The sequence below is a fragment of the Dendrobium catenatum genome, unplaced genomic scaffold (assembly GCF_001605985.2).
Source record: "Dendrobium catenatum unplaced genomic scaffold, ASM160598v2 fragScaff_scaffold_1414, whole genome shotgun sequence".
In the NCBI taxonomy this organism is placed as follows: Eukaryota; Viridiplantae; Streptophyta; class Magnoliopsida; order Asparagales; family Orchidaceae; genus Dendrobium; species Dendrobium catenatum.
In genome coordinates this window covers 838963-859892 of record NW_021319876.1, presented here as the reverse complement: position 1 = coordinate 859892, position 20930 = coordinate 838963, and the positions used below count along the sequence as shown (strand labels likewise).

The 20930-nt window shown below is 34.8% G+C and overlaps 1 protein-coding gene across 1 annotated transcript; it reads left to right on the top strand.

The window, feature by feature from the left end:
- Positions 1–11767: 11767 nt before the first annotated feature.
- Positions 11768–19159, top strand: LOC110111453. The gene is made up of 10 exons (XM_020843355.2): positions 11768–12566; positions 12832–12965; positions 13244–13306; positions 13407–13496; positions 15449–15614; positions 16205–16394; positions 16619–17460; positions 17563–18165; positions 18246–18311; positions 18710–19159. The coding sequence occupies exons 1-10, from the start codon at positions 11973–11975 to the stop codon at positions 18821–18823; spliced, it is 2862 nt and encodes a 953-aa protein (XP_020699014.1). The 5' UTR covers positions 11768–11972; the 3' UTR covers positions 18824–19159.
- The last annotated feature ends 1771 nt before the right edge of the window (positions 19160–20930 follow it).

Genomic DNA, 20930 nt, shown 5'->3' with positions numbered 1-20930 from the left:
TTTTTTATAAAGCAAATTTGTAATATAATTTTTTTTAAATTAAAAAGTTTTATATTAAAAATATGTTTAGTAAAACAATAAAAAAGCTATCTCAAATGAAGCTTAAAAATAAAAAACAAAATATACCATAAGATGAAACTGAACTAAAATTCATAGGCTAGACCGACGAGGATATAAGAAACGGAAAGCAACCAAAACCTATTCACTAGTTTAGAAATAATAACCATCAGATGAGTGAAAAATTACAAGACTGACATTAAAAAACCAATAGTTTTGACTTTAAATTGTAATTTATTTACGATTATTTTTGCTAAAACTCTCTAATGTTGATGTTTTTGTTGTCATCAGCCAATCAAAATTAGACCCTTTCTATTTTTGTAACGAGGCGGAGCTAAATCAGTTCATGTAACTTTCACATGATCTTCCAAAACAGGTAATGACAAACCATCCATATGATGTATGAATATAATAAAGAAGTGTAAAATATTTTTTGCAATGTATGATCAAATTAAATATTTTTCGGGTTTTTCATAACTTTGATGATGTACTTGTTTTACTCTGGAAAAATCTTAATTGGTGTCTATCATAAGCTGAAGGTTCTTTGTTTTTTTCTGAGGTAGATTGAATTTATTATTTAATCAAATTTTTCTTGGGAGTATTATCAAGATTTATTTAGATCTGTGTTCTACTTCATATGAGTCCCTCATAGTTAATTACTCATTCTAACGTATTAAAAGAGTACTCTCGATTATTAAAAATAAATATATGTCTAGCTCATGCATAAAGTGCGTATGTGTGCAACAATTAGGGGTGTCAATTCGGGTCAGCGGGTCGGGTTCGGGTCAAACACGGAACTGACCCGGCATTATTCGGGTCAACCCAAACCCGACCCGATTCGGGTCCAGGTCAACCCGACCCGACACAAATGACCGAAGTTGACTTAAAATTGCTAATGTTCGGGTCAATATTCATTTTTCGGGTCAAAACCGGGTCGAAATCGGGATAAAACGGGTCAATCTCAGGCTTTCGGGTCAAATATGAGTTTTCGTGTCACTTTCGGGTCAATTTCGGGTTGTTTGGACAACCCGAACCCGACTTGATTTTTAAAACAGGTTGATTTGTTCAACCCGAACCCGAATTTTTTCGAGTTGGGTTCGGGTCGTGTTTTGGGTCGTGTCAAAAATTGACACCCCTAGTAACAATATTTATAATTTAGTTATGAGGATGAAGGTACACTCAATCAAGATCCCAGAGTTTTGCCATCCCGAATATACCGTGAATTTCAGTCTACCAAAACTAATAAAGCTCTTGACCTTTCTTTGATAGTCAACCCTAAATCTCTTCATTTCTTCTTCTTTTTTTTTTTGGACATTTGAGTCATTAAGATAAACTCACACGCACATCACATACACAAGCTTCGAATTCAAAACATCTTTATTAATAGGCAAAGCTCCCGAGCAACAAAACAAGGTGAGCTACATATCGCTTCATTTCTACTTTAAGAACTTTTCTCTGTGCTTCAAACACCTTAAAATCTTTAATCACACACACACATATTAAATAAATCCTCAAATTTAAATATTTTTTAATGAGTACAAAGCCATCAACCAATAGGCAATCAAAAAGGGTTGCAATAACCTTTTCAACTATTATAATTAGTAATTATCTTAGAGTTTTATTTATCCAGCTATAACTTTAAGCGAAAAAAAATTAATTTTATTAGAAGTTAGTGTGAGTATTCTATTTTTTTTTATGAAAAAATAAGATAATAACTTATTATCATCGCACACTAATAAATCATATTATAAAAAAAATTCTCATCAGCTAATTTTTGAAAAAATTACAAGAAAGTATTAACCAAATTTTAAGTGATGTAGTTATGAACTTTCACTCAACAATATTAAAAACTTTTTTATTATTATATCATTTTGTTATAAAGCATATATATATTTTATGTGCAAATATGAAGTAATTAACAAGCAAACATTGCTGTGATGAAAAACCCTACCAAAAACAACCTGCCATAATACCTACCTGGTTCTCAAAGCAGTCATCTGGTAGTAGCTCAACTGTTGCATATAACAGAAACTCATATAAAGCTCATGGTAGGTCAATTGTTGCATCAACAAAAGCTTTTTATAATAACAATCTACTAAATTTACACAGTCAAACAATTTAAATGATGGCTGCATATCATCAGCAATTTATCAAACCTAGGCTTCGTTTGGGACGGTTTTTTTACTGCTTCTTGAAGCAGTTTTATAGTACAAAAATTTTAATTTTTATACTAAAAAGCTGCTTCAAGAAGCAATAAAAAAGCCATCCCAAACAAAGCCCTAATCTCAAATTATAACAATTCCTAAAGAATATAATCATGAGTTCTTCGCGGCATCGAATATTTTGATCTACCAACTTAATTGAATTGGTGGCATCAAGAGCTTTAAGATGACACCCTTAGGCTTCGTTTGGAACGGTTTTCTTATTGTTTCTTAAAGCAGTTTTTTAGTACAAAAATTAAAAAGCAATAAGAACGCCGTCCCAAGCGAAGCCTTAGCTAGCCGATCATAAAACTTGTGAAGAGTGATCAGTTTCGAACTAATATGATCAAAATATGTTAATGAGTTGGGTTCGAATTTAACACAACTTAAAATTGATTAGTTTGAACACGATTCATTTGTCATACATGCCAAAATATTTGACCTAAATCAACCTTGCCACATCCAATTTGCCTGAACCCAACATGATTATATATATATTTGTGTCGGCGCAACCGAGTTAATCGAATATGATACATTAAGATGAAGGAAAGTTGCCAATTGGTCAAGGAGTAAATGCATTTTAGACTCATAAATTAAATGAGTTATTTTCTAGTACATTTAAGGGCAACCAATATACGATACAAATTAAATGAGTCAACATTTTAAAGCTAAATCCAACCTAAATATTATTCAGGTCAACATGAGCCTAGATATTTTGGGCGAATAATTATGTTCGGCGTCCAAACCGTCCGGAGGCGAATCCGGACGCGCCACATCACCCGGACCCAAGCGGATGCACAGGGGTCCAGGTGACGTGGCGCGTCTGGATTCGCCTCCGAACGAATCTAGACACCGAACGTAATAATTTTTCCAATATTTTGAGTTGAGTTTGTGATATATCATTTATTAGCACTTCTACTTTAGACTTCTACTTTAGACCACTACAATAAGTTAGGCCTATAAGTACTAGTCAACTATCCCCTTTTTTTTCTTCATTCAATCAAATTTCTCACATATAACTTATTTTTATTAATAATGGGTCTCTAAATTCATCCTACTAGAGAGTCATCTAAGTCTCCTGCGGATATATATCATGGGGGTCTCAATAAATGATCAGACTTGTCAATCTGACCTAAAAAATTCGAGTTCTGGTTAACCCATTTAATAAATAAGTTAGGTTTACGTAGAGCATTCCAACATATTTATTAAACGAGCCGGATTCGAATTGGTTGAGTTGACCTACTAACCCAATTTTGACCCGAATAAAATATGTTTAATATTTTTGCCTTAAATTCTTTTTTTATTGATATTATTTTCTTAGTTTTATTAATTAACCTAAAATCTATGATTAATAAACAAATATTCTTTTTATTAAAACGAGTAAGCGGGTCAATTTCAAGTTAATAACGGGTTATGAAACGGGTCAAGTTCAGGTTAATCATATTTGAGTATGGTCAATTTCAACTCAAACCCGAACCTAACCCGTTGATCTGTTTTGACACCCCTAATATGTCTCTTACATTTGCCCAATGAATGATGTACCCAACTTCATGCCATTTCTTCACCCCCAACTATCCCAGAGTTTAATCATATATGTTAGGGGTGTCAATATTGTACCCGACCCGAACCCAACCCGAAAATTTTGGGTTTGGGTTGACCCGAATACGAAGCGAGTCGAATTCGGGTCCGAAAAACTGACCTGTTTGAAAAATCAGGTCGGGTTCGGGTTGACCCAGGAACCCGGGAATGACCCAGAATGATCTGGAATGGCACAAAAACCCTTCTGCCAGAAATGACCCTGCCTCGGCTCCCCCACTTACCCCGGCTGCCCTGCCTGCCCGGCCGCTTTTTTTTTTTTTTAATAATGGGTCTCTAAATTCATCCTACTAGAGAGTCATCTAATTCTCCTGCTGATATATGTCGTGTGGGGGTCTCAATAAATAACCAGACAAACCAATCCAACCTGAAAATTTTGAATTTTGATTAACCCATTCAATAAACAAGTTCAATTTAGTTTGAGCATTCCAACCTATTTATTAAACGGGCTGGATTCGAATTGGTATAATTTTCTTATGTTGTATTAATTAACCTAAAATCTATTATTAATAAGCTAATATTTTTTTATTAAAATGAGTAAGCGAGCCAATTTTAAGTTACTAACGGGTCATGTGTGGGTTCAAATTTTTTACATTTTTATTAAACGAGTCAATTCAGGTTGATTGGATTCAAGTATGATCAATCTCCAGTCGAACCCTAACCCAAACCTGAATCCAACCTGTTGACTTGTTTTGACACCCCTATTATGCCGCTTACATTTGCCCAATTAATGATGTTCCCAACTTGATGACATTTCTTTGCCCCCAACTATCTTAGAGTTTAATCATATGTTCCCAACATTGATGTGATGGTGGACCAACCCAGCCCAAAACATCCTGCCTATAGCTCCTACCTAGCTCTCAACGAAGTCATATGGTAGTTCAACTGTTCCACATGACACGAACACTTTTTTATCATTTAGCAGGTCAATTGTTGCGTTCAACAAAAGCTTTAATACTAATTGCTCAAATTTAGAACGATTAAAAATGATTTTTGAGGAACTATAAAATAGCACATAGATATGCCACCTTGAGGTTTCTATGCATTCGAACTCCAACAGTTACTCTATTCTTTCATAAAATAACACATAGAACTTCCTATAATTATTGCAACTTCAACAAGATTTCAAATCACAACTTCTTTGTACCGTTGGCTTGCAATTGAAGAGAATAGCATTTAATTAATAAGATTGCATTCGATTGTTGCTTTTTTTTCTGAAAATTAGCTTTGATGTATACATTTTATCGAAATTGTTCTTATCAATCAAAGACTTTACGAGCAATTAGCACTTATAAACAACCATCATGCTATTGCAATTGGCCAACATTTGTCAGTTTACTTTTTTGTTCTTTTTTTTTGGGTGAGGGGACCAACGAAAAATGAGGGAACTAGTTAAAAGATTTCAATAATTATTGGAGTGGGGGCGAAATGTTTAGAGTTGATAGAAGCCTATGCAAAAGAATGACTAATTTTAAAATTTTAGAATAGATTTTTGGCCAAAACTTTAAGGCATTCTACTTAGGTGAAAATTTATTACAAACTCCATGGTTAAAGTTGAGGAATGTTAGATAACTAATAATGATGATTTAGGTCAATTAAATGCATGGTTAGGAAGTTATGACTTTTCTTTATGGGCTACTTGTAATAGGTGGGCAATGAGAGGTATGTTTTGGCTCAACTTTTTGAGAGGCTAAGGAAGTATGAGGCCTTAGGAAGATGATGTGAATATGCGAGAAATCCATCGTTGCTTAGCTTGATTGGTGAGCGAGTATGGTTGGGAACCCCACAACCCGTGCTCGATTCCCCTCTAGCGGCAGCGCCTCTTAAGTGAGGCACAATCAAGTGTGGGCTAGGAGATTTCAGGAGTGGGTGCCTCTTCTAGGTCAGCCGAGAATTAGTCATGCCGCCAAGCGCATTTTTGGGAGTGGCAGCAGGTGGATACCCCGTTTCCCAAAAAACAAAAAAAAAATACAAAAAAATGGAGGAAAAAGAGATATATTAGTGTTCAAAATCTTACCTATGATTAATTAATAAATTACTCCAAAAGATAACATATCAAAGTTATTTTTCATTGAATATAAATAATAAATGAAATTCTATTAAAAATGTAAGAAAATATACACACAAAAAAAACCAAAAGTATTCAAATAATGATCACTTCAATCTCCTGTTGATCTATGAAGCTTATGATCATCCAACGACTAATATCCCTCCACGCCACATCATTTTTTAATGAAAAAAATTAAGCAATGAAAAGAAGCCAAAACCCTTGAACAAATTGACCTAAAGTAATGCAGCCATCAACACAAATTTCTAATAGCCCCTTAAATCAGTAGTACAACATCATATTGTCATGGTGTACTACCAGTTAGGTGTTGATTCATTCTTTTGTACTCAATTACAATTTTATGCACAAAATATGAAGTAATGAAGTTGAAATATTGATGTGGAGTACTAAACCTGCCAAAAATAACCTACCCATAGCAACCTACCTGGCTCTCAACAAGTCATCTGGTAGCTCAACAGTTGCATATAAGAGAAACACTTTTTTTATCATATATCAGGTCAATAGTTGCATTGTGATCCTCATAAATAAATGAAATTGTTGAAAATAGTGACAGGGGATTCATTTGACATTCTCTTACTGTTTCTTAAAGTAACTTTTTCGTACAAAAAATTTTAGTTCAAAAAAATTTTGTACTTAAAAACTGTTTTAGAAAGCAAAAAAAAAGTTATCCCAAACGAAAGCTACATCAAAACTATTATAAAAATCTATAATAGAAGCTATCATGAATTATTCTCTATATATTCCTATCTAATGCTCACTTCAAAATCATTCAACAAAAAACTTTCAAGCTTGTAATAGCTTATGTATATATGTGAAAATCCTGAGATAAGTTTAGAGTAAATTTTTTCAAGTTTATGATAAATTTGCGGGCTCCTGTGAAAAAAATAACACATGGATATGCCACCATTGAGATCTTAAAAATTCTCTATTAATAAAGCACAACTTTATGTGCAATTAGCTCTCATGGCCCTCAAATAGTTAAATAAAAACTAATTTTGGGATCTGATGATGTCTAAATTTCCCAATTTTATAATCAAATCGATCCCCTTACAACATATTTTCCAATAACTATAAAATCAGCAAATTTTGAGAATGTTTAAGGTAGTACTCAATGAAAACTGGCCCCTATCTTCTTCTCCTTGCAACTTCATCTCACACAGCAAGCGGTCGAAGGTAAATGGCAGCAGTACACCACCATTGTCCTCTCTCTCTCTCTCTCTCTAAGTTATTGTGATGCAACATCCCAAATTTCATACAATTCATCCATTTAGAGATGGACTTCCCGAAGTTTCGATGAACTCTACAAACATCTAATTTGTGAGCCATTTGTATGTTAAATTCTATCCAAATAATGGTGATCTATCATCATCATTTTCCAAGAGCGTAAGGCTTCCTTTGGTTACCTGGTACCTTTTGTAAAAGGTAAATTTAAAAATATTGGTTGAGAGAATAATGGAGGTGTGTAACGGAGAAGAGCATACCAAAAAGCTTTTAAAACAATAAAAAATTATTATTCTATATTTACAAAATGTCAAGTTCAAACAACAATTGAAAAATAACTTTATGTTTCGAGACAATATTAACAACAACATCAAGATATGAATCCCACTACGTGGGGTCAGCTACATGAACCCTTTTTCTCCATTGTGTCCTATTAAAACTCAAATTCTCGTTTAAATCTAATAAAGAAAGTCATTCATAATATTTTCTAATCAAATCTTTTTATGTCTGCCTCTATCTTTCTTAACATGTTTCGAGGCAGAAAAGTAAAAATTAAGCTGTTCCAAATGAGGCCTAACCCTAAACTTGATAACTTCCCATAATTACTGGGACTTCTACATTATTCTGCTTCACAATTTTTTTGAAGTGTAAGGCTTCATTTGGGATAGCTTTCTTGATGCTTTCTAAAATAAATTTTTAGTATACTTGAATTAGAAAATTTTGTACTAAAATTTTATTTTTGAAAGCGATAAAGAAGTTATTCCAAATGAAACCTTAGATTGCTCTTAAATAGGACTAATCTAAATTTAATTTCTACATCTTATCAGAATTATTCTATTCAACCCAACAGTCAAAATTTCAATCTATCAACTCCACTATATTTGGTTCAACTTAGCATGGTTTTCACATAAAATATCATACATCCCCGCACGCTATATTTACTTCCCTCATCGTGTATGTTAAAAGTCAATTATAACTAAAGTGGTCGAAATCTCTTTCTAGAATCACAAATCTCAGTTCCATGTTATTCCGAGGTGTCAGATGGACCAAATTCAAATAGAATAATTATACTTCTTCATAAATAATAAGCAAATGCATCACAATTTCCTTTCAAAGCTCTCAACCATGTCATGTCATTGGCAGCTATTATTAGTTCATTACTTCAAATATTCTGGCCAACTGTCCATTTGACTTTAGTCATCTCAGATCCAGATTCTCTTTATTTTTTTTAGCAAATAACGAGCTTTGGGCACTCAAAAATCCTAATTAATGCTTGCAAAAGTACAAATAAGGCAGAGATAAGAAAATAGAAAAAAATTTATTGTCAAGATATCCTAATAAAAAAGGATTAATATAAATTTCAAAGTTTTTAGAACTATTTTGAAATGAGTGCAATATCAATTAATTATGTATTAAACTCGTTTTAAAAGTTTAATCAAAGGCTTTGAAGTGAAAGAAAATTGGGTCTAAATATCGTCATAGAAAATATCATATTTTTGATGTGTTTGATAACAATACAAGTTCTTCCTATACAACACTAATCTTGATATATCCTCTAAAAATCATCTTGATCAAGCACAAATCTCGAGGCAAAACCAAACCAGAAACTTCAAAAATTAAATTCGGGAGCATCTGAACTCCGATTTCAGCGAGCTTATAGTCAAACTGAGCGTCTCGAAAATACGAACCCAACGACCCAAATTCAACTCAATCCGAGCCCAAATGAGCCAAAATCAAGCACCCGAAGCGCTGTTAGAAAGCTCGTATCACAATTTGAGTTACCAAACAGTCTCCGATTTTAACGAGCTTATAGTCGAATCAAACGGCTCGACGAGACGAATCCAACGAGCCCAAGATCACCGGATTTCGACATCATTAAGGCCTTCAAATGACTGACAAACAGTGTATGATCAAGGGATTCAATATCAGTCGTCCATTCAACCACTCGCTGTTCGCCCCTGATCTCACACCTATTTACAAGCCATGTCACTCCAGAAAAACTATAAATAGACCCCTCATTTCTCATAAGAAGGGACTCAAGCAAGAAGAAGGAGAGAAGAAGAAGAGAAGAAGAAGAGAAGAAGAAGAGAAGGGGAAGGAGAAGCAGCTCCTCCTCGACCACCGCCGGAGTTCTTCCCGCCGCCCGAACATGTCGGAATTCTGCCAGATATTTGGGAGAACGCCGGAATTCTGTACAACTTTGTAACTGAATTTCAATCCAGAAGAAATTCATTGTAAACCTAATCGTCCTAACTTGTGAGACGAATCAGTTTCTTGTAACTCAAGCAACACTAGTGAAACTTTTCAACTGAGCACGGCCCCGTGGTTTTTCCCATTTTCAGGATTTTCCATGTAAAAATCCTAGTGTTCATTTTCCTTTCCTGTTTGTGTGCTGAATATTCGTACAACGCTCGGACGGAAATTTACTAACTCTATCGCCGCATATATTCTAGCCCACAACAAATCTCAAAGCATATCAAATGATTATTAAATTCGTCATAATATAATTTATATCATAATATTCTGAAATATTTTTTTTTAAAAATATTTATATGTTAATACATTAAAAAATAAATAAAATTGAATCTGCCTTGAAATGAAATGAGTATAATATAAGACTGATAAATCTAAAAATAGATTCAAAATTTTAAAATTCATCCAACCTATCCTCGACCTTTTTCGTTTTCCTTTAAATATATTTTGAACAAAACTTTAACAATATATAAAAAAAAAAAATTTGTTTCCAAAAAATTAGGTGGAAGCCTGGAAGGGAAGTTAAACTAACCGGAGTCTGCTGACCGCGGTTTACTTTTTTTTAGGAAAGTAGGCCACCCGTGCATCGACTTGACAACCACAAGAACGATAAGAGAGAGAGAAAAGAGATTCATCATATTTCCAACGTGGCGGCTGAAGATTCCATCCGAAGGCATAGACTTCCACGGGGTGGGCCCCGTCATGGTGCATATCCAATCCCATCTGCCAACAGAAAACATCCACGTGGAGAAAAGTCAATGGAGGCAAATTGGACGGCCATAAGAATGATGTCCTAGATCACTAAACTAGATTTGAGGGGAACCGGGCTCACCAGTAGAAATTTGACAATTTACCAATGTAGATTATGATATTTAGGCAATAATTAAACTTTATAAATAATTATTTTATTTATTCATAAGTTGAAAAAAAAATTCTTCTGCTAAGAGGATGAATTTTTTTCAAAACCAAAATTTTCATATGAATTATTTTAATTTAAAAAATAATCATATATACATAGTGAATAAAAATTAAAATTTTGTTTAAAACGACTTTTAAAAATCAGTTTTTTTTGTAAAAAAAATTTAGTTCGTAAAATTTTGTAATAAAAAAATTACTTCAAAAAACTGTCTCAAACGAAACATAAATTTATAATCATGAACATAGCAAAATTGATTAAATTAGAAAAGCAATCTTATAATATAATAAACGATGACATAAAGATGATTAATATGTGACAAAGAAGTCCATTATAAAATGGTAAAGCTTCTGCTTACCTCAGAAATAAGAAGAATTCCATCCTATTCTTTGATAAGACTTTCTCCATTAGAAAATATGGGCAGCTTAGCTCACTCGAAAGGGATGTTTCCCCATATAACATTATAACCATTCCTGCAACCAAAAATGTTAGCTCATCAAACAGCACGCAATCGACAAAAAGTTTAAGAGACTGGCATTGAATTCCAATTATTTTTATATAAAGATGGAGAAACTTACAAATAAGAACACATTAATGAACCTTTTGGAAGGAAACTAGATGTTCCAATCCGCTTGTCCTTATATGCACTGAGAATTAATGATGTAGGCTGTCGCCCCTTTCTAGATTCAAATGAAAGTTCTATGAAATTAGGTATATTACAAAAAATTTATTCTGAGGGTCTATTTGGCTACTCTTCTAAATTATTTGGCATTATAGAAGTTCAATTTGGTTGTATCCTAGTAAATCATTTAGGGATATTTTTAAGATTTGAGATTTAAATGAAGAAGAAGAAGAATATGTAAAATGAAAAGAGTAAGGCTTCGTTTGGGACGGCTTTCTTATTGTTTCTTAAAATTGCTTTCTAGTTCAAAAATTAAAAATTTTGAACTAGAAAGTTACTTCAAGAAGCATAAAAAAGCCATCAGGCTTCGTTTGGGACGGCTTTCTTATTGCTTTCGGAAGCAGCTTTTTAGTACAAAAATTAAAAATTTTGTACTAGAAAGCAATAAGAAAGCCATCCCAAACGAAACGAAGCCTAAATCTCTAAAATCCTACTTCTCCCAAATTTACTAAATCTAAAATTTATCCTAAAACGTAAGACAAATGAGAGTAAAAGGATAAAAGGATTTATGTGGCTCAAAAAACTGTTTAGAAATATTTAGACTAAATCCTGGTTAAGCCTTCAGCATTTTTGCAATCTCTCACTTAAGTTTTAGTTTTATTGAAGCATATGGCCCATCCTGCCACGTGGAAAATAATTAATTAGCACTAGCTACTTGTGGGCAGGTGGTAAGGCCACTACACCAAGATTTTAAATCAAAAGATCCCATCTTCCACCATAAAAAAATTAAAAAAAAAAATAATAAATTCCACCATAAAAATAATTCTCTCCGAAGTGTCCACAAAAACCAGAGAAGCGTATTTCATGAGGAAAGGAAGGTGGGACTCAACTAGCAGAACTTTCTGCTATGTAGCCCCAGGCCATAGCCAGAAGGTATAAACTAGAAAGGTTACGTACCTGTCCAACAGAACAGCACCATGGATTAATGGCCGATAACTCCTCTCAGTTTTCTCCCCAGGTTCGCATCAGATAGCTCCCATGAGGAGCAGAAAAAAGGGCATGGTAATCCCGTCCATAGAAAGATACTTTTGGGTCACCTGTGCATTAGCATCTCACCTGCTTATCAACTCTGTTGTTTCTGCCCGGTCATGGTGCCCCCTTCCACCAAACAGAAGTTTAAACACAGAATTCAAGCAGAAAATAAACCGATTCTGGGAATTTGAAGAGAAGACCAACAGATGGGTGGAGATAAGTTTGCCTTATGATCTGATGTCGTGCACTAATGGAAGCTGCAACAAAGTCGGATCGATCAAGAGTTGGGGGAAGAAAAGTAGCCAAATTCCAGAAGCAAAAAATCAAGAGAAGAACAACATAATAGAGCGTGATCATAAGGAGATGGAAGAGAGATTTGATCAGGTTTTGCCTATAAGAAAGAGATTGTCCATAACTAGGATGTCGGAAGCTTCAATCTGGGTGACAGGGCAAAGTGGATCAATATATGAGAGATTATGGAATGGGATAAGGTGGGTTGTTGCTCCCCATGAATTGCCAACTTCAGCAGGACCAGCAGTTTCCGTTTTTATCGTCAATCAGACTATTCTTGCTCTGTCAGAAGCCGGGATGCTTTATCAGGTAACATCTTTCCTCCAGTTAGATCCTCCACTACTTGAGAATTTCAAGACTGATTCCACAAAAAAAAAAAAGTCAATCAGAACAGCACTGATAAAAGTAATTGCATAATATGAAACTAGAATTTCTTTGGAGGTTTAAAGACTAGTAGATTTAATAGAATAGTAGAACTGATATTAGAACTTTGAGTTTCCCCTAATCATGTATTTATTTTAAATCATGAATCATAATATGCCAAGATATTTAGCCTCTAATATTTGTGTTTCAGCTGCAACTGAATGAGAATTCTCAACCTATTTGGAGCGACTTTGTGCTGAAATTTGAAACAAGCATCGATGCTACAGAAACAGAGTCAATCCCAAACATGAGGATCAAGACTGGTGCAGTATCCCATGATGGAGAGTGAGTAATCTGGTACATGTAGACGAAAAAAAAAGCATTAATCTCAACTTGGATCTTTGAATTCATCATCAAAAAGCTTGAAATATTTATGACTTCGGCTTTGTTTGGGGTGGCTTTTTTCCTGCTTCTTAAAGCAACTTTTTAGTACAAAAGTTTTAATTTTTGTACTTGATAGCTGCTTTAAGATGCAGGAAAAAAGCCGTCCCAAACGAAGCCTTCATCACAGTCAACAACCAATTGGAATATTAACTTGCATAGGTTGCTGTTTTGTGCATCAGGAGACTGTTCTTGACTACAATGAATGGCTCATTGCTAGAAATCAGCGAGTTTCAACCTTTGAGGTACGTGAATTTCTTAGCAAGTTTGTGCTCATAAAGATAAATGTTTCAGTTCAACGGAGGATCTCAGTTTTTTTTGTTTTTTTTCCGACTGATTGGATAGGTGGGAAAATCATGGACGACCTCCGGGTGGAGACGTCTCTTACCTGGCTGACACTGGCATCCTTAAAACAAGTGTTGTGTTCTCAATAAGGTATGCTACCTTACAAATGTTTCAAACTTGAAGGAACCACCGATAGTCAATATCTAGTTTTAAAAAGCCTTAAAGGTGCACTTTAGTAGTGACATTTGACCAGTACGAAATAAGTTAATAGGAAAAAAAAATCAACAGTATCCTTAAATGTGATCAAGAATGAATGAATGCTTGACATGGCATATTGTAACCATCACCATCTTAATTTCCATCATCATTGTCAGCATCATAGTCATCGTCCGCAGCAATAGCAGCTTCTTTCGAGCCAGCTTAACTACTATTACAAAGTGCTTTCCTAGAAACCATCAAAGAAATTAAGGCTTCGTTTGGGACGGCTTTCTTACTGCTTCTTAAAGCAACTTTCTAGTACAAAATTTTTTTATAAAAGCTGCTTTAAGAAGCAGTAAGAAAGTCATCCCAAACGAAGCCTTAAGTTTTCAAATTGCAAAGTTTCAAAAATATGCCATGTACTGCAAGTCATTGCTGGAAGAGGAGTTGCATTGTGATGCGGGATTATTATGGGTTTGAGGTTTCTAATGTAACTTGGGATGAGATGCATGATGAAATACAAAAAGAATTCACAATTTAAATGTTATTAACTTTAGCCAAAAAAAAAACTTTTAATGTAAACATAAATCATGTTTTGTAACTTTTGTTCCTTCTAAAAAATAATTAACAATCACGTAAACTGAAATTCTACAAAAAAAAAAGCTATAACAACCATAAAATTTTAACAAATACCAATGTAACACTTCCAAAAAAATTGGCACATAGTTGATATGACAATATTTCAACCATCATGCATAATCAGTAACTATATAATTTAAAAAATAATAATAAGGATAGAATCACCGCAAATGAAAAATTAAACCTAACGATAGTGCAATAAGTCTCCCCTCGAAAGTAGCCATTCACTCTTGCAAAACACTCAAAGAATAAACATCTAACAAATGCACACATAAGAGAGGAGAACTAGAATTTATTTTAATATTGGATGTTCATTGAATTTTTTACATTTCTTGGAGTTCTATTTATAATGTTTAAAGGACTCAATACAACAAACAACATAAACTCCATCCAGATCCTTTTAGAGAAATCTCACTTCTAGATGTGTAAAGTCCAATTTCTTTTTTACTCCAAAATATGCCCAAAAAAAAAAAAGCAAGAAGACATCAACAAATAACCAGTAGAGCAAAATGGCAGGAAATAGATGCAACACTAGTGACATTGATCAGTGGGTTCCAATGGCGATTGACTAGAAAAAGTGGGAATCAGAAGCAGGAATACTAGAGCGAACTATAGCAATTAGCAATAGGGAGAAATCTCTCAATACTATAGCAATCCAGGATTATAGCATAAGAATTGGAATATATGAATCCAAAGATTGTGAGGGAAGAATAGTGAGAAACAAATTGTAGCATATTGAAGATAGGAATTATACATCAATCTACCCGGCTTAAGAAAATTTGGTTCTAACAAATTGAGCTTTTGATTTTCGTCATTAATTAATGAAGAAGCATGTTATCCCATGCACAAGAGAAATATATTACTAAATGACTATAGGTTTATTTTCATTTGACTATATAGTTTCTATTTGAGTTTGAAACTTTTGAATTGAAATCCTAACATTATGTTTTCTATTTTTTTGTTCAATGTCCTAATATTATTTTGCAATATCTAGATTATAGGAAGGAATTTCTCTAATGAAAAAAGTTTTGTTGAGGCGCCATATTGGAAAATGACATGAATGGATGTTTCTTTTGCATTGCAATTAGCCTAAACAATCAATTTGACATCCGTTAGGTGAGGATTTCTATAATTTGAAGGTTCAAGTGTTGTCTTTATTAAGTTTAGAATTGATGAGCTTTTTTCAAATTCATTTACAAAACTACAAAGATAGTATGATTATCCCAAATGATCAAAAATGTAAAAATTTAAGCTCTTTAATGTAGTTCCACTGGAGACCTGTATGAATTTGACAAGAAAACAAAGCCGTCATGGAAAAAGCATATTTGGAGTGAAGCGTCTTTAGAAGCTGTTCCTTTGGCAGCATCTCTTGGTTGCACTTTACATGGCTTAGTTGGAGCTCATTCACTTTCTCTTTTCCTGCTGACAAAGGTAAATAATGTATTTCCTATGAATGCACACCGATCAAATGTTTAATACATGTTAGGATAAGAAAGTCCTGGGAAAAAAAAATAACTTCTTAGAGTTACAAAATTGAAGGAAAAAATTTACGTTGTTACTAAATCCAGCATTGAATAACACAAAGTCTGATGAATTTCTTTCTCGTCAGTGCCAAAAAAAATATTCAAAACTGAAAAGCACCGTGCTTTAACTTGAAAATACCTTCTATAAAACACTGGATCTCATGCACTTTGCATTGGCTTACTTTAAAATTCAAATCAAGTTAATACATCAAGGAAAGGAAAAACCATGTATTCAAATGCACCATATATATCATGCATTTGGTCTTATTTTTTATGTATCGACTCTGTGCTGAGTTTTTAGATGAGTATAGCATTAATCATACATTAATCAAGTTGGTCTTATCAAAACAAATAAAGCAAAACATTTACACAGTTTGCAGCAAAAAACGAAGTTAAGCACTCAGTATAGCAATTGGACTTACTATTAATCTATTAATGGTATAATCTCACTAATAGACACCGCCATCAAAGCACATTTGCAACATTCATGATTTACAGGATGGCTTTCTAATAGAGAGGCGTTTGCACAAAAGGAAGTGGAAATGGATGATCCATGGAGCACCCCAAGGTCATCAGCTAAGTGCCATCACATTGATCCAGCAACATTACATTAGTGAAAAGTTGCTGTCAATTTTCTTCACTACAAGCGATGGGTTCATATTTGAATACCAGCTTCCGAAGTATTCAGGTATGATAAAGAAAATACTCTCATTTTGTGATATGATGACTTCTCATAATTTAGGTTTTTAGCATTCGAATAGCAACTAGAATGTGTAAAAAAAAATTCAGAGTAATATCATGGAATTCTATACTGTTTTGTTGCAACAGAAACTTTCAATCTAAACAATTTTTATGCTTATAAGAGTACACCACATGACCAATAATTTGATCCTCAATTCTACTGATTAATAGGCGTAAACAAGGAAGATCAGATCGAAGGAATGTGGGTGAATCACATGCATCCACAGCATGCAAAAATTGCGAGGGGTATCAGTGGAGCTCAGCTTCAACCAGGAAGGATTATATTCCCATTAGATGATGGAAGATTAGCAGAGCTGCATTTATCTGGAATGGGAGGTGAAGGTGTCAGTCCTGTTCATCAGATTAATATAAGAAGAAAAGGAGCGTATAAGTATGAATGGTCGATGTTAGACACCCCAGAATCAGAAGGATGGAATGCAGAATATTGCACCGATGAGCGTGGACTGTTAAACTGCATTGCAGGAATGAATGATGCGCTTGCAGATAATGAAAGAGAAGAGCTAGGCATGACTGCACCAGGAAGAAGAATGCAGGCACCAACAAATCATCATTATTTATCTTTGCCCAATCATGAAAGCACCAATACTGTTGAACAAAACAATTTTCTAACAAAGACTATCAAAACCAACTTCCGCATGAGAGTGATGCATGCAGATAGATCATTTTTCCTCATATCAGATAGCGGACAGACTTTTGAGTACCTGTATACTGAAAATATTTGGCTATGGTTGAGGCATGAACACTCGACAGCCATGAATGGCGCATTAGGAAGCTATAATGGAAGCTTGTTTTTGGTTGACATGTACGGAAGCTTGCTTATAAGGGAGAGAATTGGAAATGATCTTTCGTGGATCAACTGTACATCTTTGAAGAAAGGAAAACAGGTGGCAACAGGACCCCCATGGGATGGTATACCTGGCAAGGCCCGCCGAGTTTCATCTGAAGATGCTCTCTTCTTTGTAAATAGAAGAGGGCGATTACTGCAGTTTATGGTAAAATTAACATCTGGAGATTAATGATACTTTTGTTCAATTCACCCTTACATGTCGATAGCCACAGCTAAAGACAACAGTTAAAATTTTGTCAATTAACAGGTTGCACTAAGAAAATTCAAGTGGAAAGACTGCCGAAGCCCATCAAATACCAGGATAGCATTCATAGTTGATCAAGAAGTCTTTAGGATGAACATAATATTCGTTGTGGGTAGGAATGGCCGACTTTACCAATACAACAAACTCACAGAATTGTGGCATGAACACTACCAGTCTCCTCATTTGGTGCTCTCAAGATCCCCTGGGACAGCTATGAGGCCATCATTAACATCACTTAGTGGATCCATATTCATGATATCAGAGAATGGTGGCCTTGTAGAGTACCATTGGAGCTCTACATATGGGTGGGAATGGGTAGAACATGGGACCCCTGATAGAGGTGTCAAGCTAGTAGGAGCGCCAGGCCCATGTCTTGGTGACACCGAGTTGTTCGTTATTGGATCAAATGGTTGTGTTTATAGAAGACATTTGGATGAGAGAATATGGAAATGGACAAACTATGGCTACCCACAACTAGAAGATGCAATAATGGAGACTAAAGTAGGATCAATCAATGAACAAAGTTGTGCTCCAGACGACAATCAAGCTCCAAATGAGAAGGATGATCACTACGCAGATAGTTTCAGGAAATACTGCAACGAGAAGGTCAGTGAAGCAAAATATATTCAATTAGAGATTTCAACAATAATTAAGGTATTTAAGAGGCCTAAACTGAAAATTTGCAGGTGTCTGCAGTACGCCCAATACCATTTTCTGAGGATTCACTGGTCTTTGAATTACAGGATGCAAGGGTAAGTCGATCAAATAATAACTTATAAGGAATTTCGCATTGTGGTAAAAAGAGAAATTTAAACATAGTCTCAGCTTCTTCTACTAAATTGAAGCGGAAATGAGATGGTAGGGGTGTAGTGGTTTGTATTGCAGCCAAACAAACTCAAAGAAAAGAAAACTGGTCACAAAAAAGAGTTCCTAACACTCTTAACATTGATATCTCACAAATGACTCAAAAATCAAAATTCAAAGCAATCTGTTCATCCGACCTAATTAAAGAGGATACACTATGAACAGCTTTAATTTACCTAAATATAAACACAAATGAATCTAGAAAAGAAACTGTCCACATTACCTGAACTCTACTACTACCTTTTAGAAATCATGTGAGAGCTAAAATGGGTTATTGATTGAACAGCTAGCAGAGTTGCGAAGATCTGGCCAGGCAACAACAGGATGGGAGTGGATACGCATCATTGGGACACCCACAAGTCTTTGCCTGGCGAATTACTGGACAGCAGTGGCATCCTAAATCAATGAAATACAGCTATAGATATATGTACAGTAAAGATCAAACTTCTGAAAGACACCTCAGAAACAAAGAGCACCGAAAGGTGGAGTATACAATATACAATGTACTAACTATCGGCAATATTTGTGAGCCTGGTTGTAGATATATATACAAAAAGAATAAAGAATAGCATTGATTAAGGTGACAACTAACATACCATGGCACTTTTGCAGATAGAAAAATAGCCAACATTAAAACTGTATGTCATCCAAAAGTAACATCTGTTCAAAACATCCCTAGAGGTTTCAGGGGACAGTTGTAAGATAACGCGTATTATCCTCGCGATCTATTGCTTAATTTTGAGAAAAAGTGATATGTGATGATAAAAAATTAAGGGAGGTTTGGTTGGAAACAAATAATTTACCATGTGAATAGAAGAAAAAAATAAATGGATGTCTTATTTTGCATGGTTTTAGTGAATTGAATCAGAAAGATAGATTAGTGTAAACTGGATGCAGCAGTTTTACAACTTATTTTAAGTCAAAGAGATTTCATTATACTCATTAATAGATTAAGAGGCACAAAGGAAACAGGAAGTAAAGAAAGTGATGTAATTAAAAGCCATAACTCCAACGAAAAGGTCCAAGATAGTGAAAACACAGCAAAGGTAACAAAAATACAACCTGAAGTAAAGAAAGAAGGCAAGAACAGAGAGTTTCAAATTAGTGAGAACTCCCAGCAAGAAAATCGCACACCAGGAGCAAAGAAAATGACCTCTAAGGAGCAGAAAAGACATGTTGCTCAAAGATTCCCAAGTAAAAACATAATAAGCCAATGTTAGAGATACACTGGAGAGCCAACAGCCTCAGTACAATATAAACAGACTGTGCAGCAGCAAAACAATCCCTGAATCACAGCTGGAGCTGAACAAAAGCTCCACAACTGGAATGGACTAAGAGGATCACAATGCCCAACACCAACATGTCTTAAGGATGAAGAAGTCTTAACAACCAAAAGCTACAGAGAGACGTCAGTAGCCAAAACCAAAGCCAACCATAAAACTCAAAGGAGCAAAGAGAAAGAGCTGGTGCTTCTAGCCCCATTAAAGTATTGCTTATTCTTGCCACGACCCTTCCTAGCTACGAACCACAGCAGCACACTGAACATAAAGAAATCATTGTTTCCTCCAGTATGAGACAAAATGATGGAGAGAAAAAACATTGGGATCATCCATGGGATCAAAATCAGCACAAGAATCAGATCCAACCCACTCCGCCAAACTGCTGGCCTCTAAGTTGAGAGAATCCAACCTATACTGCCAAAGCCGCCCACAACAGCAGCAGCCACCTGAGAAAAGCCTCTAACCAAAGGATTCTCCAGTGCATTGGACAATGCAGCAGATGTAGGCCAACCAAGAATACAGAAAGCATAACCAATGCCACCCTCTAATCAAACACAAAATTATATTTTACTGCAGCCAATTTACAGAAAACCAGAAAAATCTAGCGAGTATGTTTGTTGTATTAAAATTAAAAAAACTCTAAGCTGCCCATATGTTGAAACTCAACCACACTAGTTCGCTCAATTCTGGTGCAGATTGTTCACGTCTCAAGGACATACATTCTTAAGCATTCCACCAAGCTTCATGCAATAAAAATCGACAAAAATAATGATTTTTTATAGAAAATTACGAATGTAGTGCTAGCACCACTTCACGATCATTGCCATCCGAATAATCTCAACCATTCACCTAAAACCTCACAGTCAATCTCAGACACTAGTGTACAACAAACTCTGCACTATGTAAAAACTTTTATTACATGTATCCCCCATGGCTTCTACTAATTGTAATAGATAAAACCAGCCTTCTCCTTTATTTTATTTTTGGTTGTTCTCTATAATACTCTGCTTCAAACTGATTCTTCATGCTAGAGCGTCAGCCTAATGATGCATTAAATCTCTGGTCTCTACATCCTCCTTCAGTCCAGCATTCATGGAGCAGTCGACAACAAACTCAAGTAGTAATTACAATGCTTCATCCACAATGGGAAGTATTTTTATCCCTTTCCGCTTGAAATTTCTAATGTTGAATTTTAAAATCATCATCAACACTGATCTCACAATAGAG

What these genes read in the sequence shown, in the direction of transcription:
- LOC110111453 (XM_020843355.2), top strand. Translation starts at nt 11,973, where the DNA reads ATGAGGAGCAGAAAAAAGGGCATGGTAATCCCGTCCATAGAAAGATAC. An exon ending in AAGCCGGGATGCTTTATCAG is followed by an intron (nt 12,567 to 12,831) that starts GTAACATCTTTC and finishes TTTGTGTTTCAG; the next exon opens with CTGCAACTGAATGAGAATTC. An exon ending in AGTGTTGTGTTCTCAATAAG is followed by an intron (nt 13,497 to 15,448) that starts GTATGCTACCTT and finishes TCTTTAATGTAG; the next exon opens with TTCCACTGGAGACCTGTATG.